Genomic DNA, 20623 nt, shown 5'->3' with positions numbered 1-20623 from the left:
GCTGTGCCCCATGGCTAGAAAAAGCCCCTTTAAAAAGTCAAAAAACCACATGCCTCGCCAGCCACCCAGAAGTTGCCGCCAGATTTCGGGAAGAGAAAGAGCAATGGCCCTCAGCACCTCCAACACCCCCCGAAGTAGCAGGGGCCAGAAGGCCTAGTCCATCCCCAAAGGGTGGCCTTGCCTGGGGTGGCCCCTGAAATGCAGATTCCTGTGCCCTATCCCAGGGGCCACTGAGTCCGGCTCTCATTGGGTCAACCTAGGACTCTGCATTCTTAGAGAATTCTCAAGCACAGTCAAGCTAAAGGCCCGCTGGCAGGGATTCCTGAGGGGAGTACAGGCCCCCGGAGATACGGTATGGGAAGCAAGGGTTAGAGCTTCTCTGTTTTTTTTTTTAAAGGTTTTATTTACTCACGAGGGACCCAGAGAGAGAAGCAGAAACACAGGCAGAGGGAGAAGCAGGCTCCGTGCAGGGAGCCCGATGCGGGACTTGATCCAGGACCCTGGGGTCACACCCCGAGCCAAAGGTAGATGCTCAACTGCTCAGCCACCCAGGCATCCCTAGAGCTTCTCTTTAAAAGATTGATTTAATATTGCATCTTTTTTTAAAAAAAAATTTTATGTTATTTTTCCTAATACATCAGTATGAGGATACGTACCTGTAAAGGTACCGAGAGGGAGAGAGCGCATGAGAGCAAATATACTTTCCTGATGTGTCTTGTGATAGATAATTGGAGATGCCTGGCCCAAACTAATAGTTTCAGGTCTTGCTCTGTCACTGACGAGCTGGGTGATCTTGGCCAAGTCACCTTTCCAGGCCGCACTTCAGTTTTCTCTTCTGAAAAATACTGTGCCTGTGACCTACTCGCCTGCTCGGGATGAGGGCAGAGGGAGGACGCCTGGCTCAGTGCACACAGCATATGTGGTGGCGGGGGTAGGTGGGGGTCGTGGGGAGTCCCGCGGGGTCATCTGGAGGCAATTCTGGGGGGAGAGAGGCCCCTGAGCCCTGGTGCAGGAGCAGGGGTGGCAGCCAGAGGCCGTACGGTGTGGTTCCCTCCCTGTCCCTGCCCCAGCCCCGGGAAGGCTGCAGCCTCTCTTGTGAGGCACCGTTCCCCGGGGAGCTTTCTGTCCAGAAATAGCTGCCTGCTGACTTTTCTCCACCGTGTAAATCAAGGCTCTGAGCAAGACCCAAGTGCTCACGAAGCTGCAGGGACACAGACCTGCCCGTCCTCCAGGGAGGCCTGGGATTAGACACCATCATCTAAGGGAAGAGCCCCGGCCTAGGCTGTGAGGTGACCTTTCACCCCAGCCTTGTGGGTGGCTTCGGGTGCGGGCCCTGTGCTCTCTGGGCCTCAGTTTTCACACCTGTAGAGTGGGGCTTTTGCATGAGCTGCCCTGGAGCTAGGCAGGTGGGACCATCGGCTGGGTGCTTGCAGGGTGGGTGGGAAAGAAACAGGAGATGAGAGAGCGGGAAGGGAAAGAGGGAGAGGAGGAGAGGATGGAAGGAAGGAGCAGCCCCGCCAGCCGTCCTGCTCTGCCACAGGCCCCTCTGCAGCCAGACTCCGTCTTCTGGCTCCTTCTCCCCAACCAGTCACAGAGGAACTTCTAAGCAGCCCCTGTGCTGTGCTGTCCTGAGCGGGGGCTGCACTGACTGGGACCCGAGAGGCCCTCCTGGATCTGGCCGTCCCCCTCCTTGCCCCCACCCGTATCTCGTTCCAAAACATTTTCATCACCCCGAAAGGAAGCCTCATACCCGCGAAGCAGCCCCTCCCCATCTCGCCCTCCCCTGCCCCCCGGAACTGCCAGCCTGCTTTCCGTCTCTATGGATTTACCTATTCTGGATATTTCGTGGAAATGGAATCCTACGTGTGGCCTTCGGTGCCTGGCTTCTTTCACTTCGCCGAATGTTGGCAGGCTCACCCTCCGGGTGGCGTGTGCCAGCACTTCTTCCCCCTTGGCCCGCCGAGCGGCGCTAGGTCGTGCGTGTGCACCACACGGTGCTGCTCCACTCACCCGTGGATCGACATCTGGGCCCTTTCCACCTCCCGCTATTGTGAATAGCGCTGCTCTGGACGTGAGGGTACGCCTACCGGTTTGAGTACCTGTTTTCAATTATTTGGAGTCCTGGAATGTTCTTTTCACCCCCCTCGCAGTCCGCGTTCTTCAGGCCCGAGAGGGGGTCAGGGAAGGTTTCCCGGAGGAAGCGGCTTCTGGGCTAAGTCTTGCCTGCATCCCGGTCCTGCTCACCTTGATTTGTAGTTGCTGCCTGTTTGTCCACTTCCGCCTGGGCTCTCGGTTCTCAGGGGGGCAGGGCCACTGTCCCCGCACCCATGCCTGGGGCCTGGCCCACCGTGGCCACCACTAGCGCACAGGCACCTCTTGCCAGTGTGCTGGCCTCTGGCTCCTGACCCTGTATCTCGACTGATTTATGAAAGCCTTGAGGGAGAAGAGGAGTCATCCGTCATCCTCCTGGTTTCTCTAAAGAGAAGGAAGGTGGCGTGACTGGCCGGGGTCACGGGCTTCGAGGGGCTGGAGCTGGGGCTGCCTGCTGCCAGCGTTCCTGTCAGGGAGCCGCTGTGAAGCAGGGAGGGGGCTGGATGAGTGATGCTGTCCCTTGGCTGTGTCCCCCCAGGCTGCAGGCAGGATGGCTGGTACTGAGAGGAGCTGGCGGTGACTCGGGTACCCACGGTGGCAGCTCCGTCTCCTGAAGATGAAGTGGCCCAGGTGAAGCGCAGGCTGGGCCCAATGGCCAGCTCCCGGACGGAGGTGCGCTGGGCCCAGCTGGGCCTGGGGAGGGGGCCCCATCGGCGACGCTGGGCCTGGCCCGAAGAGGAAAAGGATGGCGACGGGAGCGGGGGAGAAGAGGGGCCCTTTCCCGGGGCCACCAGCCCCGAGCTCCTGGACGACTTCCGGCTGGCACAGCAGCGCCTGCAGCCGCTGGAGTGGGACCCGGGCCCGCAGCCTGCAGAACGCCAGGATTCCGCATCGGGAGAGTCTGCGGGCGAGGGTGAGACTGACCCCCCAGCCCCACCCCCGGGGGACCCGAACATGCCACCTTCCGGTGGGAGGTGGGGAATGGAGGGTGTTTGGGTGATTTTTTAAAAAAAATTAAAATGCATAAAACCTATAATTTAAAAATTTCAAAGATTTGAATTACACAGGTAGTAATGTTCATTGCAGAAAGATCAGCAAATAGAAGCAAAAAGAGGAAAATGACTTATTATCCAGATAACTGCTCTTTTCCATATGTATGTATGCAAATGTAATATGCATTTGGAACAGTGCTCTGCAATAATGATAGGGTAACCTGCTTTCTTTTGTGACTTAATAGACGTGAACGTCTTTCCAGCTCATCATGTGTCCCTCCACAAGTCATTCCTAATGCATGCAAAGCAATTCCAGGGGGTGGATGTTTTGTGATTTGGGGACCAATCTCTTGCTGGGCACTTAGGTGGTTTCTAGTTTTTGCTGTTATAAATAATGCAGAGATGAAGATCAGTGCACACGTGATTTGATAATAACCTTGGTCATTTGAAATGCTTGGTCCCGGGGTTACGACCATTGTTAAGATTTTTTTTTTTTTAAAGCCCAATTAACGATGACAATGCTGCCATCCTTTGTTTTCTAAAATGAGTGCTTCCTTTGCATGGAGACCAGCTTAGACTAAATTCCTAGTTTTGCCAAGAAGTCCCCGTCTCTGAATCTTGGTTTCCCCATCTGTGAAACGGAAGCAGTGATGCCTCTGAGAATAGCACGAGCTTGTGATGTGGTGCTGGTTGCACTCCCAGCGTGAACGAAACGCCCGGACTCAGGATTCTGTGAATCAGGCAGGCCCCTGTGGCTGGAGGCAGATTGTGGGGGCTGCTTCAAGTGGGGTTTTCCCAGTCAGGAGCCACTTCCAACCCGAAGGGAAAGGTCACTGGCGTTCACTGGGAGGAAAGGGCAGAGGCAGCTCTTCCTAAGGTCACATAGTAACCCCTTGCTATGACATAATAGCCGCTGCTGTGTCCTTTGCCCTTCCTGTGTGCCAGGCGCAGGGCTGAGCATGGAGCAAGCCATGTCTCCTTCCCTCCTCCCCACCTCCTCCCCACTGGAATGAGCTTCCAGTCCAAGTAAGGGCTGCCAGAGAGGTCAGCCACTTGCCCATGGCCCCCAGGAAGGGATCAGAGGAGTCACGATGGAACCCAGGACTCCCTGGCTCCAAAGCCTGCTTTTCTCACGCCCCCTGCATGACCCCCCATGATCGGGGACGGAATAGCAGAGACTAACTCGCTGGGACCTTGGTACTAAGTCCACGATTACTGTGAGCCACTGCATGATCTTCGGCAAGTTACTTAACCTCTCTGGCCTTCACATGTGCTGCTGTAAACAAGAGACACTTGCTGAAGGGGATTTTAAGGAGTTGAAGGATGTAGAGGTGCCCGGGGAAAGGCCACGGGGGAGCAGAGAGTAATAAAAGGTTATGACAAAGGTGTATCTGCCCGGAGCGCAGGGTCTGTGTTTGATGGTCCCAGGTTGTGTTTTATGAAACTTTGGGTCTATCCCAGAGGCTGAGACAAGTTCTAGGACAAAAAAGGTGCTCAATAAACCTTGACTGCATGGAGGATGCATAGTTGCATGCATGAATGGGTGGGTGGGTAATGGATGGGTGAGTGGGTGGGTGGAGAGGTGGACAGATGGGAGAGTGGGTAATGGATAGATGAGTGGGTGGTGGACAGGTGGATGGATAGATGGAGGAGTGGATGGATAGATGGATGGCTGGGAGGATAAGTAGATGGTTTAAAGGGGGATAGATAGAGGAAGGGAGAGATGGGTGGATGGACGAGTGGATGGATAGACGGGTGAGTGGGTACTGGATGGGTAGGTGGATAGATGTTTGAAAGGATGGATGGTTGGGCCAATGGGTGAATGAATGACGGATGGGTAAGTGGTTGGGAGGATAGTGAATGGATGGGATGGACAGATGGATGGTGGATAGATGGCTGAGTGGGTGCTGGATGGGTGGATGGGTAGATGGATGGCTAGGAGGATTAGTAGGTGGGTGGATAGGTGGACAGAGGAAGGGAGAGATGGGTGGATGGATGGATGGGTGGATAGATGGGTGAGTGGGTGCTGGGTGGGTAAGTGGTTGGCAGGATAGTGAATGGATGGGTGGATGGATATGTTTTGACCACATCATCCTCCCTCCCTCCCTCCCTTCTTTCCTTCTTTCCATTCAGTCAACAAATATTGAGCATCTACTCTGCAAATACAATAGTAAACAAGAACAGAGGTGTCCTTGCCCCCAAGGAGATCACAGTGCGGTGGGGGAGAAAAATACTAATGAAATGATCGTGTAAATACCTGAAAAACCGGAGCTGTGATAAGTGTTCCAAAGTAGAAGTATTCAGCCCTATGAAAACCTATAAAAGGGAGAATCTGACCCAGTTAGGGAGATCTGAGATTTCCCTGATGAGGTCAAGGTTGAGCTAATGCCTGAAGGACAGTTAGGAGTTAGTTAACTAGGCAAAAGGAAGGAGGGAGGAGCCTGGCAGAGAGATCAGCATGGGCAAAGGCCCTGTGGTTGGAGCAATGTGGCATGGTTAGAGCAGGGAAGGGGGGGCAACCATATGAGAGAGATGGATCAGGAAAGCTGATGGGGGGTAGAGACAGGGATCTTAGGAGCATACTCTGTCCTGGGAACAGCAAGATTTTGCTGAGTCTTCAGAGGAAGGATGAGGGTGAGGATAAAGGAGATTATTACGTGGCTACTGCAGGGGTCCAGGCAAGAGAGGATGTTGACCAGCATAAAGGTCGTGTGGGATTAAGAGTACTAGGGGGGTTTGAGAGGTCTGTAGGAAGTGATCGTGACAGGATCAGGGTCCGAATAGACTATGGGGATGAGGGGGACAGATGGCCAAGGTGCTGCCCAAGCTTCCGGCTTGTGCAACTGGATGGGGTGGTGTTTTCATTTGCTGAGACAGGAAATACTGAAGGGACAGCGGGGTTTGGGGATCAGGATTGAGGGACCGGAGACAACTAGAAGAGGTGATAGGTGAGTACCTGGCCACATGGGGGGGACCAGTGGGATTCTTGCCATCATGAAAGCCCAGCGGGGTGAAATGACTCTGGGAATGTTACACAGCGAGTCCAGAGCTGGTACATCCTAAGCAGTGACCTGTCTTTCCAGAGTTTGAAGCGGAGGATGTGGACAGCCCAGAAAGTTCCATCGTGCCTCTCAGCTGGCTCCCTCAGCAGGATCCTCAACTGGCCGTGACTGAAGAGGAACCGGATGAGGCCCCTGAAGGTCCGGAGGTGGAGGAAGCTGGAGAGAGCTCCCCAAGACTGGAGCATGAGACTGGTCTCAGCTCAGGGGGCAATGGAAACACCAGCCCCGGGGCTCTGGGGTGGGGTCAGGACACAGGCCGTGTGGCCGCTGGCAAGCAAGCCGGTGGAGACAAACTTCCAGAACATTCTGAGGTCAACCCAGCTATTGACCTCAGCTCTGCAAGGTCCTGGAGCAGTGGGACCGTGAGCCTCGACCAGCCCAATGACAGCCTCGAATCTACCTGGGAAGGGGAAACTGATGCCCCCCAGCCCGCCGCCCCGGCAGAAACTTTACCACGGAGCTCCAGCCACCACCGGCTACACGCAAACCCCAGAACCGGAGGCAGTGTTGCTTTGGCAACGCCCACGGAATTCCAGGACTCCTCGGTACCCCAGGCCCAGAGCCTCCAGCGTCCGGCCAGTAAGTGGAGAGAAAGTACCAGCCCTCACCTGGAGGACCATGCTTGGAAACGGACACGGACGTCACCCAAGCCACTCCCTTCTCGGTTCACCGGCTCCATCAGCCCCCTGAATCCACCCAGGCCAGCCCGGCAAGACAGGCTGCCGCCCCGGCAGGGGGCCACTCTGGCTGGCCACTCGGCTGCTGATGCCTCCAAGTACGGGCGGGGGCAGCTGAACTACCCACTCCCCGATTTCTCCAAGGTGGGACCGCGGGTGAGGTTCCCCAAAGATGAGAGCTACCACCCCCCCAAGGCCAAGAGCCACGGCAGGCAGCCTCAGGGCCCTGCCAGGCCTCTGATCTTCAAGTCACCTGCTGAGATTGTGCGGGAGGTACTGCTGAGCAGCGGTGAAGCCTGCCCGGCCAAGGACCCACCTCCTGCCCACCCCATCACCAGGGTGCCCCAAGAATTTCAGACACCCGAACAAGCCACCGAGCTGGTCCATCAGCTCCAGGTAAGCTGGACTCACGTCTCTAGGCATGTCACCAAGGCACCTGCCGGCCCCGGTTTGTGGCGGTTTGGGTTTGAGGCGGTTTGGGTAGGAGGTCTTAGGACTGGGCCAGGAATCCCCCGCTGGTAGATGGTTGTTAGGGAAGATAGTTCTAAGCCCTTTGCTCAGAAAGAGCAGTGCTGGGGCAGCCCCGGTGGCTCAGCGGTTTAGCACCCGCCTTCAGCCCAGGGCCTGGTCCTGGAGACCCAGGATCGAGTCCCACGTCGGGCTCCCTGCATGGAGCCTGCTTCTCCCTCTGCCTGTGTCTCTGCCTCTCTCTCTGCATCTCTCTGTGTCTCTCATTAATAAATAAATAAAATCTTAAAAAAAAAAAAGTAGTGCTTGCAGCCATGCCACAAGGATAGTCTGCGCTTTTGTTGGTTTTTAACTTCTGCTGTGAGAAATTCAGAACATACATAACACAGAACATGGTATAATGAACCCCCAAGTACCAGCCATGGGGTTCCACCCATGTACCTGCTGCTCAGCCCCCAGCAACCGTCTTCACTCAAGGCCTCGCCTCTTCTCCTACTCACCTTATTGGAATATTTTGAGGCAAATTTTCAGGCATCAAATCATTTTCCCCAGAAGCATTTGAGTGTGTATGTGTGATGATAAGGACTCCATCTGAAGCGTCACGATACCATGAGCGTGCCTGAGAGCCAGCACCAGTTCCTTAATACTGTCCATACCCGGCCCGTTATCTCCGCTCGTGTATTCTGATTGGTTCGAACCATGGTCCAAACACAGCTCACCTATTGCATGTGAGCAATGTGACTTTCAAGTCTCCCCTGTCCCCATTTTTTTTCCAAATCTCTTTCTTCCTTATAATTTTTTTAAAAGATTTTATTTATTTATTCATGAGAGACACAGAGAGAGAGAGAGAGGGGGCAGAGACCCAGGCAGAAGTAGAAGCAGGCTCCATGCAGGGAGCCCGACGTGGGACTCGATCCCGGGTCTCCAGGATCACGCCCTGGGCCGAAGGCAGGTGCTAAACTGCTGAGCCACCCGGGCGGCCCATCTTCCTTATAATTTATTTGTTGAGGAAACCAGTTCTGTCCTGCAGAGTCTCCCACATTCTGGAGTTTGCCGACACGCCGTCTCCTATCTCTTCCCAAGCTCCCCTGCCCTCTCCTCGTCCTATTTATCGTCGGCCTAGAGCTAGAAGCTTTGTGGGCTTGCAGCCATCTGTTTATTTCCCCATTTCCCCCTCCAGGCCACGAGCTCCACGCGGGTAGGGTATTTTTTTTGGCAAGAGCACGTCACAGGTGGCTCGTTGAAGAGGCACCTGCTGCTTGCTCGCCTCTCATTTGTGATGTCAGTGGCCACCGGTGGCCGTGGCCGTGACCCAGTCCTCCCTTTGGGGGTGGCAGAGTGGTAGTAACCGAATGCCACCATTCCTTCTTGCTGGAAATCTTCTATAAAGTAAAGATTTCCGTCAGCAGCTATTTGGTTACTGGGGTCATTGTTCATGTGGGAAACACAGGAGAAGTGCTCGCTTCCGTCCTAATTCCCAGTTCTCAGAGCTGTCTTCCTCGACATCCCTCAAAGGTGACCGGGTGCCTTTGTTTTTGCCTTTCCCGTGTCGCGACTTGTTTGGGGAAGCCGTTCAGTTTTGTTTAGGGCAAGCAGTGACCCCGGGTACACGCGACTGTGCTCTCCGAGCCTTCTACGGGACCCTCGGAGGACTTATTCTATCTCCCATTAAAAAAAAAAAAAAAAAAAAAAACCACCTACGAAGCCCAGGCTCGTCCAGCGCTGGGGGTAGAGGCGGGGAAGAGTCGTGGGCCTCGGCCCGCAGCGCCGACAGGTTTGCAGGGAGGAGGCCGGAGGGGCAGGTGCGGCCCCCCGGGACGGGGCCCCCACCCCGATTCACCGTCAGCCGAGCTAGCAGGCTGTCCTGCCGCCTCTCCCACTCGGACCTTGGCCCCGTCGCGGGGCGTATGTTGCTTGCGAGCCTGGGTGGGGGGCCCTCCCGGCGAGGGCGCGTGACGTGACGTGTCGGCCTCCCTCTCCCGCAGGAGGACTACCACAAGCTCCTCACCAAGTACGCCGAGGCCGAGAACACCATCGACCAGCTGCGCCTTGGCGCCAAGGTACGGGCTGCGTAGGGCGGAGGTGGGCGGGGGGCCTGGCGCCCCGAGGTGATGCTCTCCCACGGCCTTCGCTCCTGCCTCCTGAGACCCTGGGGATACAAGGACCCGGTCCTCCATCTACCAAGGTCCCTCTGTGACCTTGGACGGTGACCTGCCCTCTCTGGGCTCTATGTCCCTCATCATCGATGAGCTTTGAGGTCCCTGAATCCTAGAATCCGGGGGTTCCCAGGATCTTCACCGGAGCAGCTCTGGGGTCAGACCACCTGGGCTGCGCTCCTGCCTCTATTACCGACCAGCTGTGTGACCCCAAGCAAGTTTCTTGGGCTCTCTGAGCCTCAAGGGGAGTAGCACAGAGTTTCTGCTGGGCTCCTGGTGCTTATTTCCTGGCCCTGATCCTTCCTGAATGTCTCCTGCACAGCCTCCCCCTCGCCCCCTGACCCCGTGCCCAGGATGTAGCAGGGGGAGTGCGGAGGGGGAAATCCATCCCCCCACCACCCTGCTCAGCCCCCACCCTGACTTGGGAGGAGGCTGTGAGTTCTCACTTGGGACCTTCCCCTTTCTGGGGGTGAGGCAGGAAGTGGGGCCTGTTGCAGCCCCTCGTGGCTTCCTGCTTCCGCCACCCCCTCTTTCACCACCAGGCCACAGAGGAGGAGGGGTGCAAGCTGAGGTGCAGAGATGCAGACCTTCCCTCTCCCACCTGGCCGGCCCCTGTCCTGCTCTGGGACCCCTCCCCTGCCACGGGCTGCTCTCAAGCCTCTAGTGGCACTTCTGGGAAGTGTCCCCGAGACAGCCAGCCGGCCGAGATAAGAAAATGGAAGAGGTCCTGCTCTAGGAGCTCTTGTCCTGCGTCCCCACACCGGCCTCAGGACGCAGCAGGTCCCTTCGATTCTGGCCTCCTGGGGCGCATCTGTTGCGGGAGTTGATCAGACCTTCCTCCTGGGAGCCAGTGGGTTCCCCCTTCTAGCTCTCCAAACTACGGAGCCAGGGTCGGGGTGGGAGGGCAGGGGAAGCTGGAGAGGATGTAGGTGCCTCTGTGAGGCACCCTCCCTGGAAGGACCATGCTCACATGGCTGCAGCCTCCTAGAAGCTCCGTGGAGCAAGGCCCTGGTGATCAAATCCAAACCCTCAGCTCCCCCATCTAACAAATTGAGAATTTGGTCCCCCCCGGGAGGGGCCGAGGCTGCCAAAGTTCAAGGTCAGGGCAGAGCCTTAGAGCATCACCTCCCTCCCTGTCCTCCTTGCTTCCTCCTTTACTCACTTAAGAGAACGAGCCAGTATGTGGAAAGCGCGTACCAGGGCCTGGCAAATGCTCCCCAAGAGATGGGGACCGTTCTTCCCTGGAGAAATATGAACATGGAGGTGTTTGGTCCACAGGGCAGGCTTGGACACCGTGGGAGCACAGCCGTGGTGCCTCTGGTCATGGGTGCTCCCCAGCCTAGTGGGGACCCGGGTCTCCCCATGGGCGGTCACCTTGTCCTGGCTGATGACCCAGACCCATCTCTCGTGTGTGTCAGGAGCAGCGTAGGAGGGAAGGTGGGAGAGGCTGGGAACGGTTCAGCACCAGCTCACTCACTCTCACTTTCTGGAAAAACAACCCCTTAGTTTGGGGGTTCTCCTCAAGAGAAGGGTGAGCCTAGGTCAGCTAGACTCTTCCAGAAGCAGGATGACTGTCCCCCGGCCCCCCAGTCTCCCAGCTGCCCTGGGGAGTGGTACAGGCAGGGCCCACCATCGCAGTGGGCTGAAGAGGACACGGAGCCCAGGGGAGGCGGGGATGGCACGGGCCTACGGGCCGAGGGGGCCTGGCTTCCAGCTGGGCTTTTCACCCTGCGCCCAGTTCGGTAGCGCCTACCCTGAAGACTCCAGAGACTCCTGAGTGGCCTCCTGCGCAGAGCCCTTCCCAGGAAGGCCAGTTCCTGCAGGCAGGAGTGTCACTGCTCCTTCATACTACCTGGTGGGAGTGGACTCCCCAGGGACCTGCTGAGCTGCGCCCCCCCAATCTGCTCAGAGCGCAAGGGGGAGGCGTGGGCCCACATGGGAGGGATCAGCCCGGGAACATTGCCCTCGGGACGCCCAGGCCAGCCCAGCAATGGGTGGGGACGCAGGGGAAGGGGACTGGCATTCACAGTAAACGGGTGCCAGGCCCCAGGCTAAGTACTACCAAGGGGACCTCGCTTGAGCTTCCCAAGAGAAAACTGAGGCACAGCCAAGCTGTGGTTTGTTCAACACCCTACAGCTGGTAGGGGATTAAACCTTGGGGGATTAAACCTATGTCTGCCTGATGCCAGAGTGGGCGCCCTTGTCCCCAGGCCTGGGTGAGCAGGACTCGGCTGTGGTGCTGTGTAGGTGGCCGAGACACGCGGATGGGGTGGGGGTAGGGGTGGCGGGGGCCTGATGGGAACAGCAGCAGCGATAGTGAGGTTTACTGACCACCGTCCTGAGTGATTTACCACTGGGCGCGCGGGCTCGGAGAAGCTCAGAAACCTGCCCATCGCCAGCAAGCAGGTGCCAGAGCCGGGCTGGAGCCCAGCAGCCTGGCTCCTAAGCCTGACATCAAGCCCACCCTCTTCTAGAAGAACCAGGTCTTGCAGCTGGCGAGGCTGCCGGAGAGTCCCCAGGCCCGGGCTGGGTGGGGGCACCACTGGATCGGACCCAGGGCTGCTCAGGAGTCACTGCCAGGCTCCAGCTCAGGGCCAGAGTTGGTGGTGATCTCACCGATGCGCTGCCGCGCCGTCACCTCCCCCCAGCTGTCCTTGGGCTCAGCTGCAGGGGCATCTGGATCCGGGCCAGACCAGATACTCCCCCAGAAAGAATTGGGGGCAGGGAGTGACATAAAGCTGCTTATCCTAAAATGTGCGTTCTGCTGACCACTCGTGGGTGGGTCCGGGAACCCCGCTAATGGAGGTGGAGGCAGGGGGCCTGGAGGTTAGTCTTCAGAGGAGTCGGGGAACATTTCCTCTTCTCTCTACTCCCCCCTCCTCGCCCCATTCATAAAGCCCATTAGCATTTTAAAGGCTGTGAGAAGCCCATCTGTGCGAGACTAGCCCGTTACTTAACCCCGTGTCTCCCACACTCGCTGGTCTACTGTTCACGGATTAACCCCCCTGAGGGAGCCGATCCAGCCTCAGGGAGCTCCGCGGGACACCCTGGCTTAAAAGGGGTGCCGGGGTGCTGGGGCGGGTGCTGGCTACGGCCAGAGACAGATCCCCAAAGGGAGGGGCCTGAGCAGCTTCGAATTACCCACACTCACCCCCCATCCTTCCCAGCCCATCCCCTGAAACAGCCCGGTCCTGTCACTCGCAAGGTTGGGCCTTGCTGGGCCAGGCCTGGGGCTGGGGGAGGGGCGGGGTGGGCAGGTGAGGCAGGCAGGAGGGCTGGGCTTTCCCCAGATTTGGGTCACCCTGGGAGGAAAGGGGTGCTGATGGAAAAGCCCCCACAGGCGGGTCTGAGCAGATGGTGGAGGGGATTATTAAAATCCAGCTTTGTTCTCATCAGAGGCTGGGTCTGAAGGAGGGGGAGGCGGTGGGGGCCAGGCCATGCTGGGCCATTGTCCCTCACTTTGGAGTAGATTTTTCTGCCACAGCCAGGACGTGAAGAGCAGCTTAAGCAGGGAGAGGCTGCCTGCCAGGGGGCTAGGGAGCGCCCTTTATCAGGCATACCCTGGGGCAGCAGGGGGCAGTAAGATAAGCAGCCTGTAGGGGAATAGCTTTTCCAAGGACCTGCCTCCTTGATGGCCGCATAAATGACAATGGTGATGGTGATGGTGATATGATGATGAAGATAATGATGATGGTAGTGATGGTGATGATGGTGATGGCGATGATGGTGGTGATAGTGATAGTGGTGGTGATGGTGATGACAGTGGTGGTGATGATAATGGTGATAAAGACGGTGGTGATGGTTATGACAATGGTGATGACGATGGTGATGACGATGGTGACAATGGTGATGATGGCGATAATAATGGTGATGTGCAATGATGGTAACAGCAGTAATAATGGTGATGATGAATGTGAGGGTGGTGGCTTCTGTTTATTGAGCACTCACTTTGTGCACAGAGAATTAGCTAAATCACCTGTTCTAGGACTCGAATGTGGGCAGGGGTAAGGCCCACTGGTCATTATTTTAGCTTTGTGGGCCAAACAGCCTCCGTGGTGATGGCTCAACCCCACTGTTGTAGCCTGAAAAACCATGGACAATACATAGGCAAGCATAGCTGTGTCCACTAGAACATTGTTTCCAAAAACAGACCATAGTTTGCCAAACCCCCACACTGGACCACCGTGCGCACACGGTCTTCTGTGACCTTGGCCTCCCCGGCCATCAGCCTGACTCCAGATGCTCCCGCAGACACTGGGCTGCTTACCATTTGGAGTCCACCCTCCAATGCTGGAGACCTGCGACGGGAGAGATCGGCTAGTTCACTTGTTGGTTTACTCACCCATTCAAACAACCCTCAATTGCTGTTACTATCAATGTGATAATTATGATTGAAAATGTTTTTATTTATGAGAAATATTATATGGTTGTAATTATAATTGCAGCATATGAAATACTACATTAATTATTGTGGTTACATTGTAAATTATTGTAACAAATGTTAAAAATTACTAATATGGAAAACCATAGACCTTAGGGTCACAGCAGGATTATAATCTCAGCCCAAGGATTTATAGCTGGAGATTTTGAGTGAGTGACTTAACCCGAATCTCCGTTTCCTCTTCTGTAAAATGGGGATGATCGTCCCTGCCCTGCCTCCCCTTCAGGATTGCCGTAGAGAGGATGGAGGGGCATATAAGTCCTTGGCCCAGTGTTTGGTTCCCCACCCAAGGGCTCCACTAAAAGTAGTATTTATCATTATGAGGCATGTTTGTTGAGCGCCTAAGTGATGGTGTGAATGAAGGTGAGGCCTGCTGCGGGGTTGCCCCAACCCTTACTTGGCTTTGCTCATGTCTCCCCTTCCTGGCAGGTGAACCTGTATTCGGACCCGCTTCAGCCCAGCCACAGCATCCACACAGGGACGATGCCCCAGGGGACCAAGGTCTTATCCTTTACCATCCCACAGCCCCAGTCGGTGGTATGGTGGTCAGGCTCCACCGAAGCCTCACAGATCTCTGGGGCCTCAGGTGAGTCTGCGAGTGGAAATGGGACTGGGGAGCCTTCTGCCTGTTTTTCTGCTCTGGGGGTACTTGGGTCACCTTGGGGTGGCACTGGCTTCAGGCCAGGGGAGGGAGGGAGATGAGGCCCTTCTCTGGGACCTATGACTTGAGGAGGCCAAATGGAGATGTGGAGAGCATCTTACCCAGAGCCAGAGCAGCCTGGGGAAAGCCCAAGCTCTGCACTTAGCGGTTGGGGGATCTCAGGCCCAAATGCATAACAGAGGACCCCACATGGGGGCCAAGGCTTGCTGGGTGCATGATCCCAATTAATCTCCACATCAAGCCTTCTGACAGTTAAGGAAACTGAGGCTCGGAGGGGCGAGGACATGCTACAGGTCACACTGCCGCGGGGGAGCGGGGAGGGTGGGGATTGGAACCCGAGTCTTTCTGAGTTAGAGCCTGAACTACTGTGCGGGAAACCAGAGGCCTGTGTTGGCTCCAGCTGTGTGATCTGGGGCAGACCCAGACCTCGTTCTCCGCCCTCCCCCGTGCACGGAGTCTACACCGCGCAGCCTGCTTCCTGGGGCCCCATGTAAAGACAGTGGAGGGTGTGTGGTGTGGAGGCGCGGGGTTAGGGGTTCAAGCCCAGGCAGGACAGCTCCTGGCCCCCGCGCTGACTGGTGGTGTATCCCAGGGTGGCCGTCCGCTCAAGGAGACCTGAGCCCCTGCTCGTCTGCCCCAGCGTGGCCCCCGGAGAACCCAGGCAGCACCCAGGACCAGCCCTCAGCAGCGCGGACCCAGGAATTGGCTTCTTGGGCCAACCAGTTCCTGGCCAAGGTGAGGACCACCCCAGCCTTCCCCGGGGGGCACACAGGACTCACCCCGAGAGAGCAGAGCCTCAGCCCGCTTGAGGGAGAAGCTCTCCGCCAGGCTGGCTTGTCCCTTCCCTGCTGGGGGGATCTTGGCCATCTCGAAACCGTGAGGCTCTCCCCCGGTTTAGAGCCCCCTCCTTGTCACTCAGCGCTGGGTCTAACTCCCTTTTTTGGCCCCATGTCTCATCCGACTCCCTCCAGTTGTGCTTGAAAGCATCTCCCGGTTCACCCCCCGCCCCAGGGGAGACTCCCCGCTCTTTTCAGGATTCTGGAAGGACAACGGATCTCCGCTGTACCTTTTCCTCTTTGGCGTAAATCACCCCACTTTTTTAGCTTATTCATTACAGAAATCAATTCTCAGTCACTTGTCAAAGGGCCTTTATGTTTTCACCAAACAGTCCAAATAACTGGGAGTTGTTTGCAGGTCTATTTATAACCATACACTTGGCCTTGTGCCAAAAGCGCTTTAAAGGGGCTGAGAAAATACTTGCATTTTAACCGTATTCTGGAGACGGAAGTCTGGAAACCAGGGCCAAGGGGAAGTAAAAGTAGAAAAAACTAGTGTGAACTTAGCGTAAAGTGACGAAACAAAATGCCCCGTCGGACCCTTTGGCAGGCCCAGGTTTGGCTTTGAGCTTCCTAGCTGTCGATGCAAAAAGGGAAATGCAACAGTTACACATATTACCACGTCCATAAAACAGTTCCCTCAGAGAAATACCGCCATGCTTTTGTTCGTTTATTTTTCTGGTAAGTTTTATTGAAGTAGAATTCACATGTCTCACACTTTGCTCCTTGGAAGTTCATGCTTCAGTGGGTTTCAGTGGACTCAGTCATGCAGCCATCCCTACAAGTCACTCTACAAACACTTTCATCCCCCCAATAAGAAACTCCCTATCCATGAAGCGGTCGCTCCCCCCCCCCCCCCCCCCGCCCCAGCTCCTGGCACCTGTGCATCTACTTTCTGCCTCCAAGAGTTTGCTTGTTCTGGACATTTCCCATAAATAGAGTCACGTAATATTCGTCCTTTGGTGCCTGGCTTCTGTCACTGAGCAGAACATCTTCCAAGTTCATCCATCACAGTAACACGAACAAGGACTTTTATCTTGTTCAATCACCACCGTTCTGAGTCCCGTAACTGGAGGGATATTGCTTCTTGTCCTGAATGTTGTTTTTTTAAAGATTTATTTACTTATTCATGACAGACACACACAGAGAGGCAGAGACACAGGCAGAGGGAGAAGCAGGCTCCATGCAAGGAGCCGGACGCGGGACTCGATCCCGGGACCCTGGGGTCACGCCCTGAGCTGCCGAAGGCAGACGCCCAACCGCTGAGCACCCCCAGGCGTCCCTCACCTGTTTCTTTTTTACATTTTAAATATGTCTGCTAGAAAATTTTATTTTGTAGAAAATTTTAAACTTCAGGGCTCCTGGGTGGCTCAGTGGTTGAGTGTCTGCCTTCAGCCTGGGGCATGATCCTGGGATCCTGGGATCAAGTCCCGCATCAGGTGCCCTGCAGGGAGCCTGCTTCTGCCTCTCTCTGTGTCTCTCATGAATCAATAAGTGATATCTTTAAAAAAAAAAAAAAAGAAAGAACATTTTAAACTGCATATGTAGCTTACATTATATTTCTGTTTTATATATCATATAACTTATGTAATATCACTGTATTATATCAACTTCTATATTATATTTTGGCAGTAACCTAGAGCTTTCCTAGAAATCCCAGAAAGCCCCAAATCCCCTTGGCCCCTTTTTTCCCAGTTAAAAAAAAATTTTTTTTTTGTTAAGGTAATAGATGCACATGGTGCAGACCCTCACAGAGTACAAAGGGCATATTCAGTGAAAAGTCTCTTTTCCCGTACTTGCCTTTCTCTTTCATGCAAAAATGTTCAACACACACATACGTGTTTATAGAAATGGTCACATGAGTATGTACGCTGTGCTGTACCCTGACTTCTCCAATATGCTGAAGTTGAATATTTCTGGGTAGGCAATGAATTCACTTTGTTCAAAGTTCGAAAGATGCATATAGTAGAAATGCCTGCTCCCGCCCCTGCCACCCAGTTCTCTGCCCCGGAAGCAATGAGCGTTTAGTTCCCTGCCTCCTTCTAGGGGTCGTTTATAATCTACAAGCCAACGTGTTTATATTTGTCCTTTTTAATTCTCGCTATATTTTACACAGATGGTAGCATAGCATAGAGCCTGGGCTGTACCTTGATTTGACACTGAGAAGTGGGTCTTAACTTATAAGAAAGCACCTGCACCTACCCCTTCCTCTTCTTGATGGCTGCATACTATTCCACAGACAGGCTTTTAGATGGTCTCCCACTGCGCCCCACTGATGCTGCAGCGAACAGCCCTGTCTCATAGGTCTCCACGCACACGAGTGAGTGTGCTTTGCTATTGATAAATTCTGGGAGGCTCCGCTTGGATGTTTTTCAAAGGCTACTGTGGCCGAGGCCAGTGGTGGAGTCAACTTCTGGCATCCGCCTTTCCGCGCTTGGCAGGCAACCCGCATCCGGAGGCGGGACCCAGCTCCCCGTGCCAGAGTGTGAATGTGACTAAGTGTGTGTGTGTGTGTGTGTGTGTGTGTGTGTGGTGGGGTGGGGGTGGGGGCCTGCGGGACTCCTCTTCCGGGGTCTGGATTCACGGAGTGTGTTTCCTTCCCCTCCCAATGTCCAGGTGGAGTCCTTCGCAGGACTGCTGCAGGCAGGACGGCTCACGCCCCAGGACCAACTCAAGGTACTGCCCCCTTTGGGAGATGCCCTTGGAGCTGCCAGGCAAGGCAACCGCCCAGCTCCCCCGGCCGAGTCTCTGAGGCCTCGTCTGCCACGAGACAGGCCAGAGAATCCCAGACACACTGTCTCCGTTCAGAGCAAACAGCCCTGGCGCGGCTTGTCGTGATCACGGTCGTTGTATCACGGTATTGCCACTTCTCTGGCAGTGGTGCTGGCGTGCCAGGCGCCGTGCAAGCCTTTGATGCCCCTGATTTCATTTTCTCATAGAAAGCCGGTAAGGCAGTTACAGTCATCGCCCCCATGTAACTGGAATGGAATGGGGCGACCCCACCGGCGACTGGCAGGCCGCTTAGCTTGTAGGCAGCAGAGCCCAGACCCAGGTCCATCTGATTCCCAAGTCCAGGGGGGTCATCGCTGCCTTGCACCGCTTGCTGCGGGGTATCCTGCTTCTCAGCAACCAGAGGAAGACTCTCTCTCTCTCTCTCTCTCTCTCTCTTTTTTTCTTACTTCTCCTTATTATAAAAGTAATTGCCCAATATTTGAAAGCCAAGGGGAAAGGGGGAGGAGAGCCCTAATCCAACCCCTACTGGCTTATTTCCTTTTGGACTTCAGTATTTCTGGGTGAACTATCGTCATATGTAAAATCTAGATTTCTGCTGTATCAGCCGGGATCCTGGGAAGAAGCAGGGGGAGCTCTCAAAGCTGGGAGTGAGGGGGTCTGTGAAGGGGCCGTTAGCAGGGCTGTGGACGGCATCGGAGGATCTGACAAGAAACGGGGGCTCGGGGACCGGCTGCTCCCTCCCAGGTCTCTTTCAGACCCCACTGGGGGCACAGAGGAGGGTGGGGGGAGGTGCTGAGGCGGGGCAGAGAGGGGCAAATGCAACACCCCTGGTTTGTAATAAATACTGCATTTTCACCACGTCATTACTATGTTACTAATGACTCTGTTACCACGGAGACATCATCTGTTTTCCAACTGCAAAATGTGCCCTATGTGTCACAGTATCTCAGTGAGCAGATGAGCAAGGACCTTGAAAATCAAAACCATTCTTTTTCCTCCCCTCATCTTAACTCCCCCCATACCCGGGGAGGCGGAGAGCTGCTGGAAGAGCACGCTTCCCCGGGAACGAGACTTGAGGTTGCCCTTGCACTGTCTGCTGTCTTCATAGAAGGAGTGGGATGGGGACGATAATAAGCCAGGGATGATGATCCGACCTCCCGCAGTTTTAGCCATCCGTGAGCTATCACCACCTTTGCTCTGGAGGCCCAGCATCATCGTTTGGCCCACGAGCCCTGAAGCTAGAGCCCCCGGGTTCAAACCCCGATTACAACTTGCTCGCTCACTGTGTGACCTTCACCAACTTGACCTCTCTGTGCCTCAGTTCCTCCTCTTCAAATGAAGATGATAAGTCACCCCTCTCACTAGGATTGTGTTGGAAATTAAATGAATGATGCAAAGCGCTTTAGCACAGAGCCTCAGGGCTCGCTCGGTAGCTGTAGCCTGCTGTTACCAGTATGGTGGTGGTAAGATCACCTGTCGTGACAGTCTCGAAGGATTTGGGAACAGACTGACTCATGTTCCCAGATCCACAGTTTTGAAACTAAGCCTGAGGATCCCTGGTCTCTCAAGAGCTAGGTCCTTATGGGGACAGAGTGATGGCACATTTGCCACTATGACCACCATGAAACATCAGAGTACTTGTAGCTCTGTCCAGGAGAGACTGGTGCTCTCTGGAGCTGGGACCAAGGCTCCAGGCCGTGCCTCCGCCTTGCCAATCTGATGGCAGACAGCTAGACCGGGGCGGGCAGGTTTTAGGGTTTGGACTCCAGCCTTCCAGGGACCTGGGAGCCCAGGAGATGGGTCTCTGCCGGCCACCCCTAGCCCCCACCCACCACCATGAGCTAGCTATCTGCTTCCCTGGATCTGCAGGGAAAGAGCCCAGCGGGCCTGGGCACTCAGTCCTTCTGGCCTGGTCTGGTTTCAGGGCTTCCAGCGCCTGAAGGCTGCCCACGCAGCCCTGGAGGAGGAGTACCTGAAGGCCTGCAGGGAGCAGCAGCTGGCCCAGCCGCCTCCCGGCTCCCAGGGGATGTCTGGAAAATTCGATCCTGGCAGGTACGTGCTGGGGAGGGAGGCCGCTGGTTCCCTTGGCCATGGAGAGGGGCGCACTTCATCCTCATGATTCATACACTACGGGAAAGGGAGATACCCTACCCCACTTAGCAGCATAGCCAGGTCAGGGGGACACTGGAGGCTGAGATTTGTGTCCTTTTAGACTCACTGCAATGAGATGTGACCTTGGAGATGAGACCTGACAGGCCAGAGTGGGGAGGGATTAGCCAAGTCCCCACAGCCTGCAGGTGCACGGGTTGGCGGGGGGGGGGGGGGGGGGGGGGGTACTCAGGTAGAGGGCTCCTGGTGCCCAGTACAGTTCCCTTTTCACCTTGTTGTTTCGAGTCCCCCACGTAATCCAAATCAGGGCATTAGGTGGCCCCCTTGGGGGCATCCTCTGGGGTTTCTGCCCTGAAGCACGGCTTCCCCGCCCTGCCCCCCCTGGGGCTGCTGTCAC

General features: G+C 55.6%; 1 protein-coding gene across 1 annotated transcript in view; it reads left to right on the top strand.

Moving 5' to 3' along the window:
• The first annotated feature begins 462 nt into the window (after nucleotides 1-462).
• AKNA (AT-hook transcription factor) overlaps nucleotides 463-20623 on the top strand; it is a 38628-nt gene continuing 18467 nt past the window's right edge. Inside the window, 8 exon segments of the mRNA XM_038553208.1 lie at nucleotides 463-524; nucleotides 2630-3004; nucleotides 6167-7218; nucleotides 9276-9350; nucleotides 14317-14473; nucleotides 15141-15283; nucleotides 18001-18060; nucleotides 20042-20169. Of these exon segments, the coding sequence (XP_038409136.1) occupies nucleotides 2743-3004; nucleotides 6167-7218; nucleotides 9276-9350; nucleotides 14317-14473; nucleotides 15141-15283; nucleotides 18001-18060; nucleotides 20042-20169 (1877 nt within the window). The 5' untranslated portion in view covers nucleotides 463-524; nucleotides 2630-2742.

Source organism: Canis lupus, chromosome 11, assembly GCF_011100685.1.
Source record: "Canis lupus familiaris isolate Mischka breed German Shepherd chromosome 11, alternate assembly UU_Cfam_GSD_1.0, whole genome shotgun sequence".
NCBI classification, from domain to species: Eukaryota; Metazoa; Chordata; class Mammalia; order Carnivora; family Canidae; genus Canis; species Canis lupus.
This window is presented reverse-complemented; position numbering and strand designations above follow the sequence as displayed.